Source organism: Capricornis sumatraensis, chromosome 18, assembly GCF_032405125.1.
Source record: "Capricornis sumatraensis isolate serow.1 chromosome 18, serow.2, whole genome shotgun sequence".
NCBI lineage: Eukaryota > Metazoa > Chordata > Mammalia > Artiodactyla > Bovidae > Capricornis > Capricornis sumatraensis.
The window spans coordinates 19,361,725-19,385,970 of NC_091086.1; the positions used below are offsets into that span (position 1 = coordinate 19,361,725).

General features: G+C 38.7%; 1 protein-coding gene across 3 annotated transcripts in view; it reads right to left on the reverse strand.

The window, feature by feature from the left end:
* Nucleotides 1-24,246, reverse strand: part of MAST4 (microtubule associated serine/threonine kinase family member 4) — a 611,596-nt gene that overhangs the window by 96,745 nt on the left and 490,605 nt on the right. For all 3 annotated transcript variants that reach the window (XM_068990601.1, XM_068990599.1, XM_068990600.1), the window contains exon 5: nt 22,671-22,759. In XM_068990601.1, coding sequence (XP_068846702.1) covers nt 22,671-22,759 — 89 coding nt within the window. The remainder of the gene's footprint in view (nt 1-22,670; nt 22,760-24,246) is intronic.

Sequence of the window (24,246 nt, forward strand, 5' to 3'; positions counted from 1 at the left end):
AAATCATTTGCCAATCGAACTTTTTCTTTCTCAGTGGCGTGTGATGTTTCCCTCATCATATTATTTCCAAGCTCTGTCAATTTTTATTTCATGTGTGAACGGCTGCTCGCACTATTATTACTTCATGATGTGTATTAATCTCAGGTAGTCAGGTCTGGCTCACTGAATTTGCTTGGCCAGCCGTGTTGACTCAGTCTTCCAAATGTACTCTAGAATCATCATGCCGGGTACCACAGGGAGCATTCGTCATGTTTACGGTCACCCAGTATCTTCTGAACAGCCTCCTTACATAAAAAAATATTTCCTGTTTCATGAGACCTGTCTCCCCAAAGTTGGTGCCACCACCCACTTTTGCGGCTTTCCTTGTATCTAGAGCACAAGTGAAGTCTAACTTCAGTTCAAAGGAAGGTAGTATGAGGACGGAGGTGCTTTTGGCGGCAAAGCTGTCCCTCTTTGGGGGCGACAGTGTCAGAGTTTCTGGAATCCAGGGATCAGGGGCAGCAGCAGCCACGACCAGTGCTGAGCGCCAGGACGGTTGGGGACCGCAGCCGTCAGGCCACGTGGCCTTCAGTGCTAACTCTCTGGCCCAGCTGACAATTCTGTGAGCTACATAATACACCTTAAAATATTCCTCTGCATGAACTAGATAAGAGGATGTGTGGTGCTTGCAACAAAGGAAACAGTTACACACACACATATACACACATACACACACAAAGATTTTGATGGGAATTGTCTAAGAACTGTAACATAATTTGGGGAAATAATTTTTAGCCTTTTCTCCAACAAATACGACATGTCTTTTCATTATGCAAAAATAGTTCACATTTCAAATAAAGTTTTGTTGTTTCTTCATAGAAATCTCTTTCAAATCTCTTTCTAGTTATTCAAAGGTATGATATTTTATGACTTTTTTATGGGGAATAGGGAGTATGAGGAAAGAGAGTGGAATGCTATCATGAATTGATGCCTTTCTTTCAATATCCTTTCTAACTGGTTACAATTGGCAATATACGGTAAGATTAATTTCTGTATATTCATCGTGTATACAATCTATTTAATGAGTTCTTTTGTTAATGTTAACACATACCTTATACTGTTGGATAGTCTAGGTTATTTATATCATCTGAAGTTAACAAATTTTACCATCTTTGAATTATAGATTTTGTTTCAGTCTTATGTTTCTGCTTGTCTGCAAAGAACCTCTAGAATAAAGTTAAATATTAATGGGGAGAGATTTTCACAGAATGCCTCTAGTATTTTCTAAAGTAAGACTAAGTTAGGTATTTCTTACTACATTACAGAATTCTTTGTTCATTCTCATTCTCTAAAGAATTTTTAGCTGAAATGGATGTTTAATTTTACAGTGTTCTTTCACCATCTATTCTGATGAACTGCTGACCCACTATTATGATATATTAGTTGTGTTCATACTATCAAAACAATCAGCATTCTTGGGATAAACCTCAGGAGTTTACAGTAAATGATTCTTACAGTGTTTTATTAAATTTTAACATTTACATTTCAAAAATGAATTGGGTTGGTGGTTTTCTTGTTTTGTGCTGTATGAGTAGTTTCTTAATGTACCAAGAAATCATTGTTTTTCATGCTATTAAAGATAAAGTTATCTTTAAGTGTTTAAGATAAATACCTGAATGCATATTTTACTGATTAATAAATTCAAAAGGGATGCAGTATAACTCTTGTTTCCTACTCTACTTTCCAAAATCAATCAAGGAGCTCAGCGTATATATACTTTTTGCCACACCTTCATCTCTCATTTAAGTTGATATTAGTTCCACTCTATATTGCTATTGGTGAGTCATTATTTATACTACTATGTTTTTAAAAAACTTTTCAAACTTTTATTTCTCTATTAACACTCACCACTGTACACTTTTACTCCATCCTTCCAATTCTTTAGTTCTTCATTTTAAATTAACTCTCAGTCATTTTCTACTTATCTTTAAGTGAGTTTCTCAGGAAAGATATGGAAAGTATATTTTATGAGACCTCAAGCATATGATAATGCATGAACACAAATATGTTTATATACACGATTATATATGTATATAATATCTTAGCAAATAGAAGTCTTTGACTACAACACCATTACAAAGCAATTTGTGGAAAGTCGGAGGCCAGTATCAATTTTATTCCTTTGTAAGCAATTAGTCTTTTTTTTCTCCCCTATTCAGATATTTTCCCTTCATTACTCAAAAATTTCAAAAATTTCAATCTTGGGACTATATTTAGGGCACAGTTTTATTTCTGTTTCTCTTTGTTGTTTCACTCAATTTTTCTTCCAAGTTGGAAAGTCTTCCTTAATAGTATCTTTCATGATTGCTTCTGTGACATTTTATCTGGTCTCCCACCAAGCGGAGATACTGCTATAAATTAATTAATCCCCAATTTATCTGGCATGGATGTTACTAGCAGAAAGTATAGTTTCTGAAATCTCACACAGAAAACAGGGAAAGACAAATACATGATATCATTCATATGTAGAATATAGGTTTTAAAAAAGATGTAAATGAATTTATCTGCAAAACAGAAATACGCACATATTGAACAAACTTATGTTTACCAAAAGGAAAACACGGTGGGGGAGGGATAAATCAGGAGCTTGGGATGAACACACACTACTATATATAAGATCAACAACTGTATGGCACAGGAAACTCTACTCAATATTCTGTATGCATTAAAGAATCTGAAAAAGAATGAATACAGGTATAACTGAGTCACTTTGCTGTACACCTGAAACTACCACAAAATTTTAAATCAACTATACTCCAATAAAGTGTTTTGTTTTTTTTTTTTAGTTAAAAAAAGAAAAAATTCTGACACAGAAATATGAGGCTGTTGGGGCAAAGTAGGCAGTAGATGTCTCCGGTCACCTCACAAGGCAGCTTTCCTATTGTGGGAAGTGTCTGCCAGACACTTTGGTTGTTGGGCCAGGAATGCAGACTCTGCTCTAGGGCTAAGTAGTGCAGGAGGCTGAAATTCACTTCTGCTTCTGCCTGCTGAATTATCATACTGTTTCTGAGATCTAGCCATGACCCATTTTTGAATCATGTTGTGTTTTTCCTAAAGATGTGACCAATTATTGATATATTCTTAATCTCCAGTATTACTGCAGTTTCACAAATTGGGGTTGGTGGGCTGTTATAAATAGTTCAATGAAAAGCACGAATAACCCCCCAAACACCAAACGGGTTGACCTGTATCTCAACCATTCACTCTGAGCTACGTGAGTCAGTGACTAAAATCAGGTTTTGTAACTTCTATTTTGCTAGTTTGAATGATAACTTTTATCTTGCTATTTCAAGAAACAGAATGGTAAGTAGCAGCAGGTTAGACAGAACATATTCACGACAGAAGTGCTTAAAACCTCACATCACCAGAAGAAATAAGTATCCGTCATCTGTATCAACAATAAAAAGAGGAGGGATGAAATAAAAAGTTTCACGGAATTACTGACAAAGCAGACTGCTTCTGGTTATGTGAAATTCATTGTCAGGAGAGGTGTGTACATTTCTTGATGCTAAAAGTCTGCTTGGGTCACCAGAGGAGGGAGACGAATTTGCATTGGTCTTTTTCTTTAGAAATCAAAACTGTCAAATGAAATGACTAGTGATAAGCTTAAAACACATTTCCTGAATCCCACTGAAATAATGGCACAAAAGAAAGAAATGTGAACTAAGTCACATATTTTTTTTTTCAATTTCAAGAATGCTAGAATATTTCCATTCCTGAGCCAAATTACTGATTCCACAAGGAATCAGACTATTTTTTTTTTTAACCAATTAAGGAACCGGCTTCATTTCCTGCTTTTGGCCTATTTAATATGATTTGCATCTCTTAACATTGAAGTGGAGCATGTTCTTTGCCTGAAGATCTCATACACACACACACACACACACACACACACACACTCACACTTCCTTCTCCCAACCCCCTCACTCCCCACCTCTCCCTCTTTCAAAACCTTCAAAACTAAATTCATTCCTTTAATAACTGGTTGGTCACACCAGTAACTACTGTAGAGTTCCAGAATATTCCCACATGTGCAAAAGGAGGTTTTCAAGCCTAAAAGTTCCAGTTTATAGATATATTTACCACTAACTGAAATGTAACACTATACCAATTAATCAAGGGAAAAGCCTTCAAGGTGGCCTGGGATGCCTAGAGAACAGGCAACCAGTTTTTCCATCAAAAGTCAAATGGAGCATCCATTCTCCATCACCATCTCCAGATGATGATGAAAAAAGGTGACCACATCTAGAAAACGCTTGTGGGGCATTCAGTCATGTCCTCCTGCCTCCATTTAGATCTGCAGAGGCCAACCTACTGTCCCAACCAACATTTTTCTTAATATTTTAGATGCTGAGAGAACATTTTCCTTCAGACCCTAAAGCATGACCCCAATAAAGAACATTATGAATCAATACCAAAAACACAGGGTGAAAACAACCCCTTTAAAACAAACAAACAAATAAAAATTTAGGAATATGGAACTAAAGCCTTAAAAGAAATACTTTAAAAGATTATTAGAAAAAAAATACATGTAATTCAGTCTCCTCCTTTAAGAGAAATTAAAGCCAAAAAAAAAAAAAAAAAGACTTAACTGACAGCAGACTAAAATTAACCTGAAATATCACTTCTTTTTATCTAAGGAAAAAATATGAACATAGTGTTTCTTTATCTAAGGGAAAAATAGTGTATATAATCAAATGCTGGCTTTTAGTTTACCAACATCAGATACCTTAACAGATGAACCACTTTGGAACGTTTATGCTTGAGGGGAAATCCTTCAGTATACCTGTATCAGAGATTCTCCACCAATGAGGAGGACATCCGCATGAGATTCAGCAGCAGTGTAATTAGGGGGTGTACAGTTTTCATTAAAATGGGGGATTTTCTCTCTCTCAGCCCACTTGTTTACTTGGTAGGTACCATTTCCAGCTGACCATCCTTGATGATTTAGTCACGTGGAAGGTTGTTAGTATAGCATTATTCTGCTCATCTCCTGACTACCAGTTACTTTTTTCATGTATCAGAGCAATAGTTCATTCCTAAAATAATCTGGCATTTTTCTCTAGCCTTAAAACACAACATGAATAACTGTAACAACAAAATGCCTGTAAATCTATGTGTTTCTTTAAAAAAAAAAAAGTGAGCTCCCCTCCTCCACTTCAGGTGTGGGACCAAGCTCTTTGAGAGAGTAGAAGAATCAGAAATGAAGAAAAGCATTGATCTACACACTGTGCCTGGCCCTAGAAAAGACTGAATCAAAGCTTACTCTGGAAGGCAGCTATGCTCACCACCACTTGGGATTAACATATACATACTACTATATATCAAACAGTTAATCCACAAGGACAAACTGTACAGCAGAGAACTCACTGTATAATAACCTATATAGGAAAAGTATCTGAAAAGAATAGCTATATGTATAACCAAATCACTTTGCTGTACATCTGAAACTAATTCAAGATTATAAATCAAATATCCTCCAATAAAGAAACAACAAAATGAAACGTAGGATTTAAGGTTAAAAAAATATTGGGTTAGCCAAAAAGTTTATTTGGGCACCCAATAATAAATGAATGAACATAGGAATGAAATGAATAAATAAACAAATCTGAAACTGGGGGCGGGAGAAAAAGCTCACAATGGGGATGTCCCAGGTCTTCCCAAATCCCTCCAGAGGTATTATATATTAGGGGCCAGCTTCCACAGTCTCACTGGGAGGAGTCCAAGAGGCAGAGATGGTAGGCAGTGATTCAGACCCGGCTCTGACACCAACAAGCCATGTGATCCTCAACCCTTGGGTGCACTGCGTCTCAATGCCCATAGAACTGTTTTCAAACCTGAATGCATGTGCAAACACGTGTAGATGCTAAATCTTTCACTCAAGCCAAAGACTACTTTCTAGCCCAAAATGTGACAGAGTTTGATCTTCTCTGGCTGAAGCAAAGGTGGAGTAGGGGAGCGCAAACCCCACTTCCAACTCCCACTCCCTAACCCCAAGGCAGCTCCACTGTAACTGCTGCGCTTCTGAGCCACTGGAACTGGCTTTAAAAAAAAAATGCTGTTTATTTCCCAAGTCGGCTGTAAACCAGAGTACAGTACACAGGGGAGGATCTTCAAAGGCTGGTATGCCAGAATGAAAGCATCATAGACTACTATAAACACGTGCCAACAGAGATTGTTACAAGGGGGCCACACCCACTGCCAGCAACCCACCTGGAGACTGCAACAAGCCTGTGTTCTAATTCAATCTGTCTTTACACACTGTATTATCTTCGCATTTTAACTACACGATGAATTCAAATTGGTTATAACAATACTTTGAAAGTTTCCTAAAACTCCACACTGTTTGGCTCTTTACAATATTGTAAACATACTGTCACATTTAAGCAGTCATTTGAGGCTGTAAGGGGAAAGTTCTACTCGTTCCACTTTATAGATAAGGACGTTCAGATTTAGAGAGTGTTTTGCCCAGATCAACACTGCTGATTTAGAGAGTGTTTTGCCCAAATCAACACTGCTGATACATGGCAGAGCTGAGGACCAGTGTTTATTACATATATCATTTAGTACTTCTATTAGTAGTTTGACATCTCAAATTAAAAGGGTTCGGGGAGCAGGATTACTGAGTTACATGGTAGCTGGAGGTTTCTACATTAGTCTATTCCTCAACTCTTGGGACATCAGGAACACAGTGTGAAGTGGGAACAACTCTCAGCTTTGTGTAAGAGTTCCTTTTCCATTTACCTCACTAACATTATCAAGTCACGTGATGTCAGTGGCTACAAAGTTCCTGGAAGTTTACAGAGCTAGCTATTGTTCCACCTAGAGAGAACACTCTAGAGATGTACTTGGATACATGTAAGATTATTTTGGTGCCTACACAACACATTCTTGATGCTTATTAAATGTCATCTGCAGCAAGCATTAAATAGCATTTCCTGTGGACCTAATCGCTAATTCTTAAGGACTCAAAAATCTCAGTCAGACAACAATGGATGGCCCAACAACACAAATACAAGACAATAGAAGCCAGCACTTTAATGAATACCTTCCCAGATTAGGCTGAGAAACTAATCAAAGTTGATCACAAAGATTCATGTTACAATACTGTTCACCACAATATGACTCATAAGAAAAAAAACTGGAGATAGCCAAAATACTCATTACGGGGAGATAACTATGGCACATTCAAGAAATGGAATATTTTTTACTCCTGAAAACCAAATATTTGAAACAAAGTATGTAATGGTATGTAAAAATCTCAATACCAGAAGAAAATAGACACAAGCTTATACCTGATCCCATACTTACATATATACATGTATATACACACACAAACACACACACATATACACAAAGGTATGTGTGCATATGCAAATTTAAATTTGTATGTGAAGTGAAAGTCACTCAGTTGTGTCTGACTCTTTGCAACCCCATGGACTATATGTAGTCCATGAATTCTGTAGTCCAGAATTCTGCAGTCCATGAATTCTCCAGGCCAGAATACTGGAGTGGGTAGCTGTTCCCTTCTCCAGGGGATCTTCCCAACCCAGGGATAAAATTCAGGTCTCCCACATTGCAGGTGGATTCTTTACCAGCTGAGCAACCAGGGAAATACAAGTTTGTATGTACAAATTTACATATACATAAATGTTATAAACATTATAATAGAGGTGAAAGTGAAAGAAAGTGAAGTCGCTCAGTTGTGTCCGACTCTTTCGGACCCCATGGACTGTAGCCTATCAGGCTCCTCTGTCCATGGGATTTTCCAGGCAAGAGTGCTGGAGTGGAATGCCATTTCCTTCTCCAGGGGATGTTCCCGACCCAGGAATCGAACCTGGGTCTCCCTCATTGCAGGCAGACGCTTTACCGTCTGAGCCACCAGGGAAGCACAAATAATAGAGGTAGATGTGTAAAATCTACATATTTGAATAAATATCGAATTAAGTGGTTAATTTTGAGTGGTGAATAAGAATATAAATGATGATTATATTCTTTATACTTTCCTATATTTTCCAAATTTTCCATGATAAACATGTATAGCTTTTGTGAACAGGAAAAAAAAGGTTTTTAAAGACCTTTTTTAAAAACCTAATATTCCATTTTTTAAGCAAAACTGATCTTCCTAAAAGTCTGTAACTCTCCTTGTATCCATGCTTTCCTAAATTATCTCCACCTCTCCCTTCCCTAGTCTACAGAAACCAAATCTGCTATCGGCTCTACCATCAGAGTGTGGATGGGCTCCTGCTCCAACAGCTGAACCTTCCAAACTTGTGATGATTCCCCATGTATGATACACCTTAACATCCATGACAAGCTCTGCAATTACCCACTGCAACTCCTAATATAGAAGCTTAGAACTTAAAAAGCCTGCAATTTGCATGGCTTTGTGGAGAAGTCCTCACACATTACTACAGTAAATACAAAAATCTGCATTAAGGCGTCACTAGGGCGGAAATTGTAATTATACCAGGCTAAGTTCAAAAACAGAGATCCCATTGCTATATGTGATATTTAGGAAAATGTTCCTTAGTATAGGTACTTGAATTAAAAACACAGACTTTAACTCCCCTTTACAGGTTGCCTGAGAGGGAGCCCCAGCCTTCCACCAAGGACCTGGGCATGTAATGAAGACAGCAGGCTGATCCCCAGGCCAACAGGACCCCCACCTCAAGCTCTTTTATCTCTGGGGTAGAGTTAGTTTTCCTGTGATATGAATCCGCATACAGTCACCAGCTAACAGGCTGAAGATGACCGTCTGTATTTGCATATAGCTGAGAATTTCTCACTCAAGTTCAGAGATAATCTGGGAGGAAGCTAGTGAGGACGATGCCAAAAGCATCACAGTGCCAGAAAACTGACGTCACCGTGATGGTCGCCAAAGCAGACTGTCCTGTCTGAGACCATCAGGCTGGGAGAACCTCAAGGGTGAGGAGAGAAGTGATTCTGCAAGAATTTTAAATGTACCTTTTCACTTTCTAGGTCATCATTTACTGATCATGTCTCTTAGAATAAAAGCAACCCTAGCAGAGAAGGGATAGTTAGGGAGATTGGGATGGACATGTACACACTGCTCCATTTAAAACAGATAACCAGCAAGGACCCACTATATAGCGCAGGGAACTCTGCTCAGTGTTATGTGGCAGTGTGGATAACAGAGCAGTTGAAGGGAGAATGGATACACACACACATATATATGTATGGCTGAGTTGCTTTGCTATGTACCTGAACCTATCACAACCCTGTTAATCAGTTATATGCCAATACAAAATTACAAGTTTTCTTAAAGAAAAAAGCAACCCTAAACAGAAGGCAATCCAATATTTTTCAACTAGCAGATAAAAAGGGTTTCTTGGGTGGCCAATTTGAATACATAAGCTTCCCAGAGACTTAGGAGACATAATAATACATGTCATTTATATATTTTAAAACAGTGAAATATATAATCATCATACTTATGAAATTTAAATCTGAGAATGTCTAAACTCAGAGTAGACAAAGTTGATAAGCTAATCACTTCAATCTTCATAATTTGAAATTAAGATTCTACCTCTCACTAACTTTCAAGAAATTGGTCTATTTGAGATCCAAGTTTCTAAAGTATTCTTAACCGTCTAAAATTTATAAGAATCTCTATTCTCATAAAAAAAAATAGTAACTTCAAGAATTCCCAATGTCTATTCTCTCTCAGAAGGATAACAGTTTAGATCCCCTTAATTTCAGTGAAATGCTGGCTTGTCTGACTGCTCTGTGGACTTGGGAAGGGGTAAAGCACCTTAGCATCAAAACGAATGAAGAGGAAAAAAGGGCAATAGCACCCTCTTAGCTTTCAGCAATGGTGGAAACATTATATTATGGACAAGGTAAATGTAAGACTTACTAAAATGACTTTTAAATATGGTTATTAAGGTAATGCACTATAATATGTAAGGCTTTGCAAGTACTCAGATTGATATTTAAGAGGATTTTCTCTTTGGGTGGGAAACAAACTTTGCCTTTGATCAGAAGTTTGGTGCATTTTTGGTCAACAGAGGAAAAAGGATCTCTGCAAGTTTCTTTATAAACAGTTCATTTATATTTCAACAAATACTTGTTATGTGCCTGACAGAGATTTGATCTCATGCTAAAACTCACCTGTCCCTCTCTGAGAGCCCTCGTCTTCTCTTGACGTCTGTGACACTGTCTCCTCTTTCCCTCCTCTTTCTCAGGTTTCTGCTTCTCCATTTCTTGCTGGTTTCTTGTCCTCTCAGAACATCTAAATGTTGGCCTTATAGACTCAGTTCACTGTTTCATCTTAAAAACTTCTAAAACTCTTTCCCTCAATGATTTTATCCTATCCCCAGGTTTTTAAGACTATCTATAAATGCACAGTCCAGACTGTTCTCACCAGCACAGATTCTTGAGTTTCAGCCCCCATGTGACAACTGGTAATTTACATCACTTAGATGTCTCATGGGCATCTTAAATCCAATAAGCAGCAAAGTGAACTCTTAAGTGCTACCTCAAACCTATGCTTGTCTCCTGAATCTTGGGAAGCCTCCCTTTCACTAATCCAATTCTCAGCAAGGTATCTGGAAGCCACCTTTGATTAACTGCATCTTACCCCACAAATCCATCAGTTTGTCAATGATGGATATTGTCAATTCTAACTTGAAAAATATGTAATTAACAGAAACCAAGCAGAAGAAAATCCATAGTAGATGCATAAACACAAAAAGATTTGGGGGAAAAAAAAAAGAGGAAGCACCCTTCCCAAAGGATGGAGGAGTAATATCTTCCTAAGTGCTGCCCAAGAGACCTAAGTTCACAAACAAAGACAAAACAAGGCCACATATGTTAACACAGGGGTGCATTAAATTTAACACTAAGCTTCCAAAAGCTTCACTTTGTAATAAAGGAGAAACCAAAAAGCTAAATCAATGACCGTTTGGGTTAAATTCTACATTTAAATTTAGGGGACTATCTAAAGAGTGGGGAAAGACCGGATTGGATTGAACTGTTGTCGCTCAATCATGTCTGATTCTTTGCGATCCCATGGACTGTACAGCCTTCTCTGTACATGAGATTCTCCAGGCAAGAATATTGGAGTGGGTTGCCTTTTCCTTCTCCAGGGGATTTTCCTGACCCAGGGGTTGAATCTTCATCTCCTGCATTGGCAGGCTAATTCTTTACCATTGAGCCACAAGGGAAGCCCATGCCAGTCATTAAATTATTATTAAGAAAATAACATATAAACATTACACTCTTCTCAGAGAAACAAAATGATAAATGCAGGTCATGGAGCAGATGGAGCTGTATGAAGTAACGAACAAACACTAATGATGTCGGTATATGTGCCTGATTAGCGACTCGACACAAAGCTGTACCCCAAACTAGGAAAACACAATGACGTCAGTTCGTCTGATTTTATCATCCTTTTCCTTAAGCAGGAAGGGCAAGATGGGTCATTACTCAAGCCAACAATTGGTATTTACACAAAGGCTAAGGTTTAAACAAAAAAGAAAAAAAACTGTGGGTACAGTATGGAATAAAAAAGATGTATTCTCTATAATTCAGAGAAACTGATTTATGAAGTACTTGAAGTCACAGAACAAATGTACCATGAAATCGTACACTGTGGACACTCACACTAGATGAAGAAATCTGGCCTTGAGCCTATTTAAGGTTTTAATAAAAGCAGACAAGCAGATGATTCCAAGGTAATATCTACCCAAGGATTTAGCAATATGATTTGCCAATTTGACCTACATAAACTGAAACTGTGAGGAGGACACTACAGCACTCTCAGCTGAACACAATGTTTCACAAGTTTAAGTTGATTTTGTTAAGATCTGCTTAGAATTAGAAAAAAAGTTAATGGGCGACCATGTCAGTGATTGCTCTTGAGTAAAACAAGAAAGTTTCTATCACTTCAAAGAAAGAGTGGTTATATGGGGCATCAGCAAGCTTAATTTCCATTAAGGCTGGCCATCAATTTGCCATGACTCTCAAAGCACACAATCTTGCTTTGTCCTATTCTTCAAATATAAAGAGGCAAAGGAGCCATCTGTCTTATACCATCACGTCTGTGTGTAGCCAAAGGAGGTCACTGCCCTGCTGATCAAGCATTTTTATTAAAGATCTACAAAGCATATTTAAACAACTTGGCAAATAATATTTCAAGCATGGAAAATCTGCTGAAAGTGTGAATCTCAACAAAACAAGAAAGATGAAATAAAGGCACTCTTACGCTCAGGGCAATGCCTCTAGTCGAACCTAAAGAGAAATCTTTCACTGATACCTAAAGATCATTCATCTCTACTGACTGGGTTGTTCCTACCAGCAAACTAAAATTCATAGTAATAACTTTCCCTCTGTGTGCTTCATGCAGACTTGATGGGGCCACAAATACCTGAGCAGAGATATGTGCGTGTACAGTCTCCTCAAGTTGGCAGAAACTGACTTAATGCCGTTTTTTGTTTTTTTTTAAACTGCTATCTCCTCCCTTCATAGGCTAGCCTATAAAGTTTAGGAAGAATTCAGGAAAACTCTTGCTGCTCAAAAATTCACTCAGTGCTTGGGAAAACCACCACCCTAAATGGCAGACTAAGAGCTCAAGGAGGTGAAGAGGCGCTTCGCTGATAGGCAGCTTGTCAAGCATGAAAAGGCAGGGGAAACAGCGAGGCCAGAACAGCCCTGTCAGAGTCTTAGAGGAAGACCGGTCTTGTTTTAAAAAAAAAGAAAGAAAGAAACTACAACAACTAGATAAAACAAAAAAAAATGGAAGAAATCAGCAAGAAAAAGACAAACTAAATGACAAATAAGAAAAACCTTACATTAATCAAAAAGCAACATTAAAATCATTCGTGAATCAGAAAAGAAATTCAGTGAAATAACAAAAGATTAAGAAAAAATGCATACATTACTTTTTTTTTTTACATGATAGTATACATGTTACAATGCCATTCTCCCAAATCATCCCGCCCTATCCCTCTCCCTCTCCCTCTGAGTCCAAAAGTCCGTTATACACATCTGTGTCTTTTTAAATGCATACATTACAATGACTAAGATATTCAGTTCACACGTGCTGCTGCTGCTGCTGCTGCTAAGTCGCTTCAGTCGTGTCCAACTCTGTGCGACCCCGTGGACTGCAGCCCACCAGGCTCCTCCGTCCATGGGATTTTCCAGGCTAGCTATTATCAAAGCTATTGATACTAGAATATCAAAGCTATTGATCAAAGAATAGCTATTATCAAAGGTAAGAGAGAGCAGGCATTGGTGAAGATGTGGAGAAAAGGGAACCCTTGTGTACTACTGATGGGAATGTAAATTGGAGTAGCCACTGTGGAAAATACTACGGAGGTTCCTTAAAAAATGGAACTACCATATGATCTAGCAATTCCAGTTTAGGGTACATACTGGAAAGAAACACAATCAGTATCTTAAAAAGACATCTGCACTCCCATTATTTACAATAGCCAAGATACAGAGACAACCTAAGCGTCTGTCAACAGACGGATGCGTAAAGAAAATGGGGTCTGTCTCTACAACCGAATATTCTCCAGCCATAAAAAAAGAAAGAAATTCTGCCATTCTCAACAGTATGGATGAATCTTGAGGGCATTATGCTAAATGAAAAAAGTCAAAGAAACATAAATATTGTATGATCTCAGGAATATATAGAATGTAGAAACAAACAAAAAACCCCCAAAACAAAAAGTAAGCTCAGAACAACAAAATGGAAGAAATGAAAAGCCACAAGACCGGTGGTTGCCAGCAGTGAGGGTTGGGTGAAATGAGTGAAGGTGATCAGAAAGGGGATGACAGAGGATGAGACGGTTGGATGATATCACCGCTCAATGGACGCGAGTTTGGGTAAACTCCGGGAGTTGGTGATGGACAGGGAGGCTTGGCATGCTGCAATCCATGGGGTCTCAAAGAGTCGGACACAACTGAGCAACTGAACTGAACTGATCAAAAAGCACAAACTTCTAGTTATATGATAAATAAATAAGTTCTGGGGATGTAATGTATAACATGGTGACTATAGTTAGCAATACTGTATTGAATATCTGAAAGTTGCTGCTGCTGCTGCTAAGTCACTTCAGTCGTGTCCGACTCTGTGCGACCCCAGAGACAGCAGCCCACCAAGCTCCCCCGTCCCTGGGATTCTCCAGGCAAGAACACTGGAGTGGGTTGCCATTTTCTTCTCCAGTGCATGAAAGTGACAAGTGAAAGTGACAAATGAAAGTGAAGTCACTCAGTCGTGTCCAATCCTCAGCGACCCCATGGACTGCAGCCTACCAGGCTCCTCTGTCCATGGGATTTTCCAGGCAAGAGTACTGGAGTGGGGTCCCACTGCCTTCTCTGAAAGTTGCTGAAAAAGTAAATCTTAAAGGCTCTCCTCACAAGAAAAAAAATGTGTAACTCCGTGAGGTGATGGATATTAACTGGACTTATTGTGGCAGTCATTAAAAAAAAGATATATAATCACTGTGTTGTGTATCTTAAATACAATGTTACACATCAATTATATATTAATAAAACTGGTACTATGGTATTATGTTTGGCCTGTATCAATAGAACCTGAAAAACTATAACTCAAGTGTTGTCAGGGTGGAGTAAAGAAATAGTTTCAATATAGGCATTTCAGTCACATGGACAGATATATAGACACACACACCCACACAATGAAGTGAAGTGAAGTTGCTCAGTCGTGTCCGACTCTTTGCAAACCCATGAACTGTAGCCTACCAGGCTCCTCAGTCCATGGAATTTTCCAGGAAAGAATACTGGAGTGGGTTGCCATTTCCTTCTCCAGGGGATCTTCCCAACCCAGGGATCGAACCCTGGTCTTCCACATTGTGGCAGACGCTTTACCATCGGAGCCACCAGGGAAGCCCCGTACATACAGGAGAGAAAGACCAGAGATACAGTGAAATGTTAGCAGGGTTATTCTTGGATAGTGGGTTTAAGGGGGATTTATATTTCCACATAAATTTCTCATATTTTCTACAAACTATCTGCTTTCCTGTCACAATCAGAGTATCACATTTTATTTTTTAACCATATCAGCCTTAAAAATCAGTCATGGGAACAGAGGCTACAAAATTTCTTATGAGATTTTATCATACCTTAAAAATGGCACAGGGTCATATGGATGTTGGTAAGTGATTTAAGGACTTGGTTGGCACAGAGGGCCAACATTTCAGGTTTTACTAAACCCCTAACCCCCCAGCTACATATCTTCAGAGCTTATGGTTCAGATTCTCAGGGGAGCAAGTTACTATGAGGTTCCTCGCCGACATCAGGGATGCTCTCACGTACGTCTCTGGCACCCTGGAATGTTGATGAATCTTGTTCTATCCCAGAGGCTCTTCTTTGAATTTATTATTCTGCTTTGTGTATCTTTCACTCTCTCCATTTCCCTGCTAGTCTAGTGACTTTCAAATCCTTGTATCAGCATGCCTGTCTGCAAAACCTGTGCCTGTTACCCCATCCTATTCAGCGTCACATCTGGTGAATGAGTACAATTGATACAGCAGAAATACAAGGACAGCAAGTTTAAAGTGGCAAGACCAATGTGTGGCTCAGGTCCTCGTAGTCTTCTGAAACAATAAAAACTTTATTGAAAAAATGTACACGATGCCTCATAGTTTCTATTTGGGAACCACATTATACTCGGGGTTGTGTTTGTTAAGCCAATGCTCCAAGGGTAGAGGTGAGCAGAAGGGAAAAGAATGAAGAAATGCACATCGAGATGTTCACAGGGTGTTCTGAACAGTGAGATTTGGGGTGCTTCATTGCCTCACCTCATATGCCTACCCCAGTACTTTTCTGAGTTTTGCAAGTTTCTACTTGGAGTTGTATTGTTCACACAATCTCTCCAGTTCTCTGGTTATTTTCACCTGTATGGGGCCTCCTTTAGCTGAGTTATATCTTTGAAGAGAGGCCTGGTGAACAGAACAGAAAATTGTGTGGTGACTAATCCTTCAGAAACGAGGTCCATATATACAATAGATAGACAGACAGTAATTTATGAAAGTTTTCCCAAGTAGATACTAACTTAATAGGTTATGAAAACATAGAATAGATTAAGGATATTTCTTATCTTTAATAATTCCAGAGTTGCAATAGAAAAGTGAGACTTTTTTTCTTTCTTTCCTTCAAAAAACACTCATATAAATGACTCTAAGTAGCCAGCTGAAAATTCCCAGTAAAATAATCTTTGACGACATAAAAGGTTAGGTATTTTGACCAATGGGGCAACATTTGATCTTGGGACTCTAAAAGTCTAATAGGTCTCATTTATTTATCTACCTCTAGTCTGTGGTTCATCCTCTGTAGTCTCTTAGAGATTATACTTAGCCATTCGAATCAAAATAAAGTATTGAAGTGATACTGTGGTAGGCAGAATTCTAAAAATGGTCTTTTCAAGACACCTGTCCCCCAGTTATTCAAGCAAACACTCCTTTAGGTACTACTATGACGGGATTTTGCAGATGTAAAGTCCCGTATCAGTTGACTTTAATTTGACTTTAATTTGACTCAGCCTGACCCTATCAGATAAGCCCTTTAAAATAATTTTCTTTGATTGATAGCAGAGTAAGTTATAGATATGAGCCATGAGAATGACTGGATTGCCAATGCAAGCTTGAGGACAGCCTCCTGCTAACAGTCAGGATAAAATGGGGATATTAATTCTACAACCACAAGGATCTGAATCTGTCCACAACCTGTATGAGCCTGAAGTAGATTCCTTCTCAATTTACAGATAAGAGACCAGCCCTGTCTGAAAATAAACGAAGCCTTGTTCCCTGGTGGCTCAGAGGTTAAAGCGTCTGCCTCCAATGTGGGAGACCAGGGTTCGATCCTTGGGTTGGGAAGATCCCCTGGAGAAGGAAATGGTAACCCACTCCAGTATTCTTGCCTGGAGAATCCCATGGACAGAGAAGCCTGGTAGGCTACAGTCCACGGGGTCACAGAGTCGGACACGACTGAGCGACTTCACTCACTCGCTCACTTGTTTTAAATAGAATGGGGAAGTCCTAAAGGGGGAGCTCTCACACACCACCACCCAGACCCCGGCAGAGGGAGGTAAGGATTTCTCTTAGCCCAGCAACAGCTCAGCCACTAATAAGCCACCCAGACCCTGGACTCTCCTCCCAACTTCTTTTTCCTCTATAAAGGCAAAAGCCTCTCTCTTCTGTTTTTTGGATTTACCTTTTAAGGAAAATTTGCTTGTGCCAAATTACAACTTTCTGCTATCCCGAAATAAACTCATTTTGCTGGTAAAATAACTTAAAAAAAATTTTTAAGGTCAACAACCAATACTGACTTTGGCCAAATAAAACTCTGAACAAAAAAAAAAAAGGTGAGGGTTCCTACAGAGCTAGGAACTTATCTTCTCTTTCTTTGATTTTGCCCTTGAGATACCCTGAGAGCCCACCTGAGGTCGAACAAATCAAGCCTACCTAGACTTGTACAGAACTATAAGATTAATAAATGGATATTTTCTTAAGCCTCTCAACTTTTGGCAATTTATTGTATAGTAACAGAGAACTAGATCAGACATTATTTTGTTTCATTTACCAGTTGTATTTACAGAAACTTATTTCATTATAAAAGCACTATACACTAATTTCCCTACTTTCCTATTCTCCAAAGATAAAAACTATTAAATGCATCTCTCCCAAAACTCCTTATGAATATGTATGAATATACAAGTATGTATGTATGTGTACATGCACTCAAACACACACACTTATATAAGATTACACAACGTATTTTTTCACTGAATAGTCTATCTTGGGCAGCGTTCATATATCAGAATATAAAAGCCCCCACCTCATTCTTTGTAACAAACATGAATTCTTGGGTTATATACCTGTATTATTTTCTACTAAACCAGATGCTTAATAAATAAAAGGTACACTAAATAAATAAAGGGTACACTTAAAAAATAACGGGTAAACTAAATAAATAAAGGGTACAATAAAAGACAAAGTGGTAACAACTTAATTTTCCATTTGCTAGTTATAAGCAATGGTGCTGCTGCTGCTGCTGCTGCTGCTGCTGCTGCTGCTAAGTCGCTTCAGTCGTGTCCGACTCTGTGTGACCCCATAGACGGCAGCCCACCAGGCTCCTCTGTCCCTGGGATTCTCCAGGCAAGAACACTGGAGTGGGTTGCCATTTCCTTCCCCAATGCATAAAAGTGAAAGTGACGTCACTCAGTCGTGTTGACTCTTCGCGACCCCATGGACTGCAGCCTACCAGGCTCCTCCGCCCATGGGATTCTCCTAGACTTACTCTTTTCTGTTACTGTGTGAGATATCCGTAAGATAAATTCCTAGAGATGGATTTGCCAAAGAGTAAATGTAGTTGAAGTTTTAACCAATATTACTAACTAACTAAAGAAAGTGTTGTGCCAATTCACATCAACATCTAAGTGATATGAGAGAGGCTGCTTCTCCACAACCTTGCTATCATCAGATTCTATCAGTGTTAGGAAATTTTTGATAGTATGCTAGGTGAACAATATGGTCTCATTATTCTGGTTCATATTTCTCTTATAATAGAAATGAATCATCATTTCACACATTTTTGTTGGCCAATTTAGTTTTTTTTTCCTGTGACACACCTTTTGATTATTTTTCTCCTGGTACATTCACCACTTCCATATCAATTTACACAAGCTCTTCATATATTAAGGCAATCAGATGTCTCTCAGTTACGGGCTTAAAAACATTTTTCACACTTTGTTTTCTTTTGATTTTGTTTGTTATACAAAACTTTTCAATTCAGGAGAGACATACTGGTCTTTTCCTTTGAGGCTTCTGCATTAAATTTCACAGTTAGCATTAGAAACTTGTGATTTTTACCTTTCTTTTTTCTTTTAATGGGACTGTCCTGATCATAGCTCTTTTAGGAATCCCGATCTGTCAACAAATACTATTTTGTCTGCAGAGATAAGCTCCAAAACACAATGCCAGTATCTCTTCTTCCTCAGGGCATTACTGACTGCTGCTGCTGCTGCTGCTGCTGCTAAGTTGCTTCAGTCCTGTCCGACTCTGTGCGACCCCATAAACGGCAGCCCACCAGGCTCCCCCATCCCTGGGATTCTCCAGGCAAGAACACTGGAGTGGGTTGCCATTTCCTTCTCCAATGCATGGAAGTGAAAAATGAAAGTGAAGTCGCTCAGTCGTGTCCGACTCTTTGCGACCCCATGGACTGCAGCCTCCTAGGCTCCTCCATCCATGGGATTTTCCAGGCAAGAGTACTGGAGTGGGGTGCCATTGCCTTCTCCGTGCATTATTGACACATCTACACAAATAAATTCATGTTTTCATTTCTACTGATTCATTTGACAGGCATAAATTCCTGTGTCAGTGATGAGTGGCCTGACACATAATCCTCACCTTAGAAAAATAGAACGTGTACCTACTGGCTGACGAAGCATTGAGAGTGGCACTTACTTTTTATTCTCGTTTTTCACAGGGACATCCAGGAACTGTCCCCTGGCGTCTGCGGACCATACATAGCAGGGAATGTAGCAACAGGAAGAGGTGAGAGGCACGGCGAGAGAGAAGGCATTTCACACTATCAAGATGTGAGGGTGGGTCCTTTATTTAATTTACCTTTTCTTCTTTTTTATAAAGAAATAGGAACCTACCAGCCTGTGATAAATGTCATTTCTCACAAAAAGTCTCGCAGATTTCTCTACAGTTTCTGAGTGAATAACAACCTGTTGCCTCTGTAACGTAAAGGAAAAGTCTCTTGGAACCTGAAAAACAGGATTTTCTTTGCCCATGATTCCTCTGATTAAATATAAAACTATGCTTTGAAGGGGAAAGAATTCTCCATAGAGAAAAGAAAGATAATTAAAAGGATCGCTAAAGTCTTGCAGCATATTCTTTAATCTCAATATCAGAACGGAAGAGAATCATGGCAATAAAAGCCTGATCAATGGGCACAGCAACGTCATGCACTCAGTACAGAACACTATACAGAGGGGCAGGAACTATATAAAAGAAAGAAAATGTATCAAAGACTTAGAACCTAGTATATACTGTGGCACTCTGACAGAGGAATAAAAAAGATGCAACGAAGGGATACTTCCAGCCCCTAAGTGAAGTATTTGATCTTGCCTGACCCTCCAGTCAGCTTTCACTAAAATGACAATAAATCTCCAAAGTATAAAAGTAACAATATAAATAGCTGTATACCCACCATTCAGCTTTGGAAACATATTAGCAACTGCTTACTCCTCTCCACAATTATACCTCCTCACACCTTCTCAGATGTAACTGCTACCACCAAATGGGGCTTTCAGATGCCTGTTTTTTCCTTTAGACTCTTACTACAAATGTGTATTTGTTGCTGTCGTTGTTTAGCCGCTAAGTCATGAAAAACTCTTCGTGACCCCATGGACTGTAGCCCGACAGGCCCCTCTGTCCATGGGATTTCCGAGTTAAGAATACTGGAGTAGGTTGCCATTTCCTTCTTCAGGGGATCTTTCCGACCCAGGGATTGAACCCAGGTCTCCTACACTGGTAGTCAGACTCTTTACCACTGAGCCAGCTGGGAAGCCCACAAATGTATATATACAGATACGTATTTATGCGCGCGTGCGTGCGTGTGTGCGTGTATCCCTAAAGAAAACATTGCAGGTAGCATCATGGTAACCTTACAGGTATGGTTTAAATATGATTCTTTTGCAACTAGCTTTTATGCCCAACACCATCTTTGAGTGTTAGTTCATTTGTTTACTATGGACCCAATGCTTTGTGGATAAACTATGCCCCAGTTCATTTACCCATTTTCTAACTGACAGACATTTGGGTTGCATTCCTTTAAATGTTTAGCTATGACAAGTAACATTTTTATTAGTAGTCTAGAACATGTCTTCTTGCATATATATGAAGGAATTTCTATAAAGTTTTGTCTAGGAGTAGTATTTCTGGACTTGAGTAATTTTACTACATACAGTATCATAATTTTATGAACGTATCTTTTGCTTTTTAAACTTTACCATCTTTTATTTATGAGGAAAATAAAACTTAATTCCAAAGGACTATCTACCTGCCTGTTTCTCTCTCCTGTTTCATCCCCAAACATGTTTAGATAACTTCCACTCTCAAATGGAGATCCCCACTGAGCAAAAGGACTGCTTTCTAGGGGACAGTCATACCCTAGTTTAAATATAAAATCTGAAAACCTGTATGTGAGAATTTCCATAAGAGTTATCAGAGGTAGGGCTTAATCACTTATCCTTTTAACCCAACATCCTGCATAATCTCAAGTACATCTTCCTACAGATCCTCCACAAAATCTCTGAAAGGTACTCAAAATTCAAAATTCATTCTCCTTTTTGATTCTCATCTCTTTTCACCTTTACATTCCCATACAGTCAAGCACACACATCCCACGCTCTAGCCACACACTAGGAATTCTCCAAGTCTTGCTCACCTTTCAACACCATGTGCAAGTGGCTCTTTCAATAGCTCCCAAACTCTCCTGCTTGGAATTAACCCTTTTGTACCACCTTGGACAGAATTTCAAAAAAATAAAAAGCAGTCTTCATTGTATAGTTTTTGTAATGTGGCTCTACCGTCCTTCTAATTAGCTCTTGAGGCTAAATGTCTCATCTTTTGAATCTTCTTTGTGCCTGCAATGGGTCTAGATGTAAAGCTAAGTTTTATAAACCACTGGAAGGTAAGACTTTAAACTCTTGCCCACATATAATAGACATGTTCTAGACTGCTCAGAGCATCATCGTTTGTGATAATTAATGGAGGGAGAAAAATGCTGAATAGTTCTGACACACTTTAGGACTCGAGACCCCAAAATACGGAACACTGGCACATTGAATATTTTAAGGTGAAGGGATATGAGGAACAACGTATGGAGGAAGGGCTTTCTGTCTTGCCTCATACACAGGTCATAAAACGCTCATGTGAGAGGCACACTCTCTACACCTGCAGGAAAGGAGCCTTCTTATCTCTGAAGACAAGGGACAAAGAAGAATCTGAACAAACATGTCTTGCTGAGTTTTCCCCAGCTTACTAAGATTAGCCCACCTTTGTCCTATACATCTTTGCACGACTCCCCATTCTTGATCAAAACTGTAAAAACAGTCTAATTTAACTCTTTCTTTGGATTTTCATTTCCTTATGAACGCTCCGTAAAATATACGTTAAATCATTGTGCGTGCTTTTCTTTTGTAATTTGTCTCTGGTTACCAGGGTTCACAGTGGAGAAGTTAGGAGGGGAGAGAGAAAGATAGTTTTCTTTCCCTACAGTTCTTACCACTAATCCACTGCATGTGAATTATCATGGCTATATGTCCAAAAGGAAATCCTAATATAGAAGCACGACTTGCATCATCCACAAATTTAGACATGGAAAAAAAAAACTGAAATAAGACCTCATGAGGAATAAAAAGGAATTCTAGCTTTCAGAGTTCACGTGCTCAAAGAGAGGATGGACTGACTTCTCAAAAAGAATGATTTAGTGAGAAAGCAATAGAGAAACCAAGATAACAAGGTGTGGAGACACATCTAAATTTCAAAATGCCCAGCTTTTAAAAACTAGCAAGAAAAAAAAAAAAAACTACAAGAATGAGTAAAACAGAACTCAAAGTAATTTATTACCTGCATGAGCAGAAAGAGGTGAGTGGGGCCGAGGCAATGCTGAGGACTGTCCATTGCCTATCAAGCTTTTCCGGTTGCTGGTTCGGCAACTGTCAAAAGGAAAGGAAAAACAGTTTAAGACACAAAAGAACCTAGCATCCATAATGTTCAAGTATGTTCAAAGAAGACATAGCTTAGATTGAACAATCTATCTGCTCATGTTACTTCTAATATTTTTGCAATATACAGTCACTAATATTTGAAAGGTGGTTGTTTTCTGAATAGCAGAAAACGTAATATATTCATATCATATATAACACAATCAATATTCTTCACCACCAGTGAAGTTATAATCAAATGCCTTCTTTTGGCTCTTGACTGCAAATAGGTAACATGCCATACACACAAGTGATAAGGATTCAAATCAGCAAACCCCAGGTAGCATCTCTGTTGACATGAAATTTCTAATACAAAATTACATGCAATGAAGCGCAATGACATTAATCTTACAATGAGGCACTAATTAAAAATCTAATTATTTAGACAAATTTCATACTTGTGCCTTTTGTCAATAAAACAGCTGATGCTTAAGATACATATGTAATATTTCACTACTCATTCATTTTTCATCTCATACAGCACTCAAATTCCTATTTTTGGAATCATAAAAACAGATTCCAGTTTGTATTAAAATAACAATGAAGCCCTTTTCTCATAGGCACATTACCTACTATTTTTTATCCTGGTACCCAGAGTAGAAATAAATTGCTATATATATGCACAGGGCAACAACTACAGGGCAACTATTTTTTTCCTGTTTCTGCTACTAGAAAGTTATAAAATGGTTAATTTGACTCCAAACTTTGACAAGCCTTAAAGCATAACACAATGGTTGATGATGAAGTGGATATTATCTTACTTTCCTTTGCTTTTCTGCAGCACAGACTGCCACATCATAACCATGGTTAGAAAAGGGTGATAAAAACCAGCAGGCTACCTCCTTGAATTCACTTATAAGGTTCACTGTAATTCCATCCTCCTACACTAGAGCTGCCTTTAACCACCATTACAGACTTACTGTAATTGCTTCCTAATTCAGAATATATCTCTGTTACAGTACTCTTTAAACAGGAATTTTCACCTACTTTTAAGTAACATGTGGTGGACATATATGAGAGTTTCTACAAAATATATGAAAGGAACATTTCTAAATACTTTTGAATAACACATTTCAAAACCAAACCAAATTTATTTCCACAATATCGACTTGGGGAACCAATCCTCTCTTTTAGATGTTTGCTACCTATTATCATTTGTCAACATTCTCATATTTATAATTTCTTAAGGGCAGGCTGAAGGGCTCCCCTTGTGGCTCAGTCGGTAAAGCATCTGCCTACAATGCAGGAGACCTGGGTTCTGTCTCTGGGTTGGGAAGATCCTCTGGAGAAGGAAATGGCCACCCACTCCGGTATCCTTGCCTGGAAAATCCAATGGACAGAGGAGCCTGGTAGGCTACAGTCTATGGGGTCGCAAAGAGTCGGACACGACTGAGTGACTTCACTCACTCAAGGTCAGGCTACATCATTTTACTTTCCTT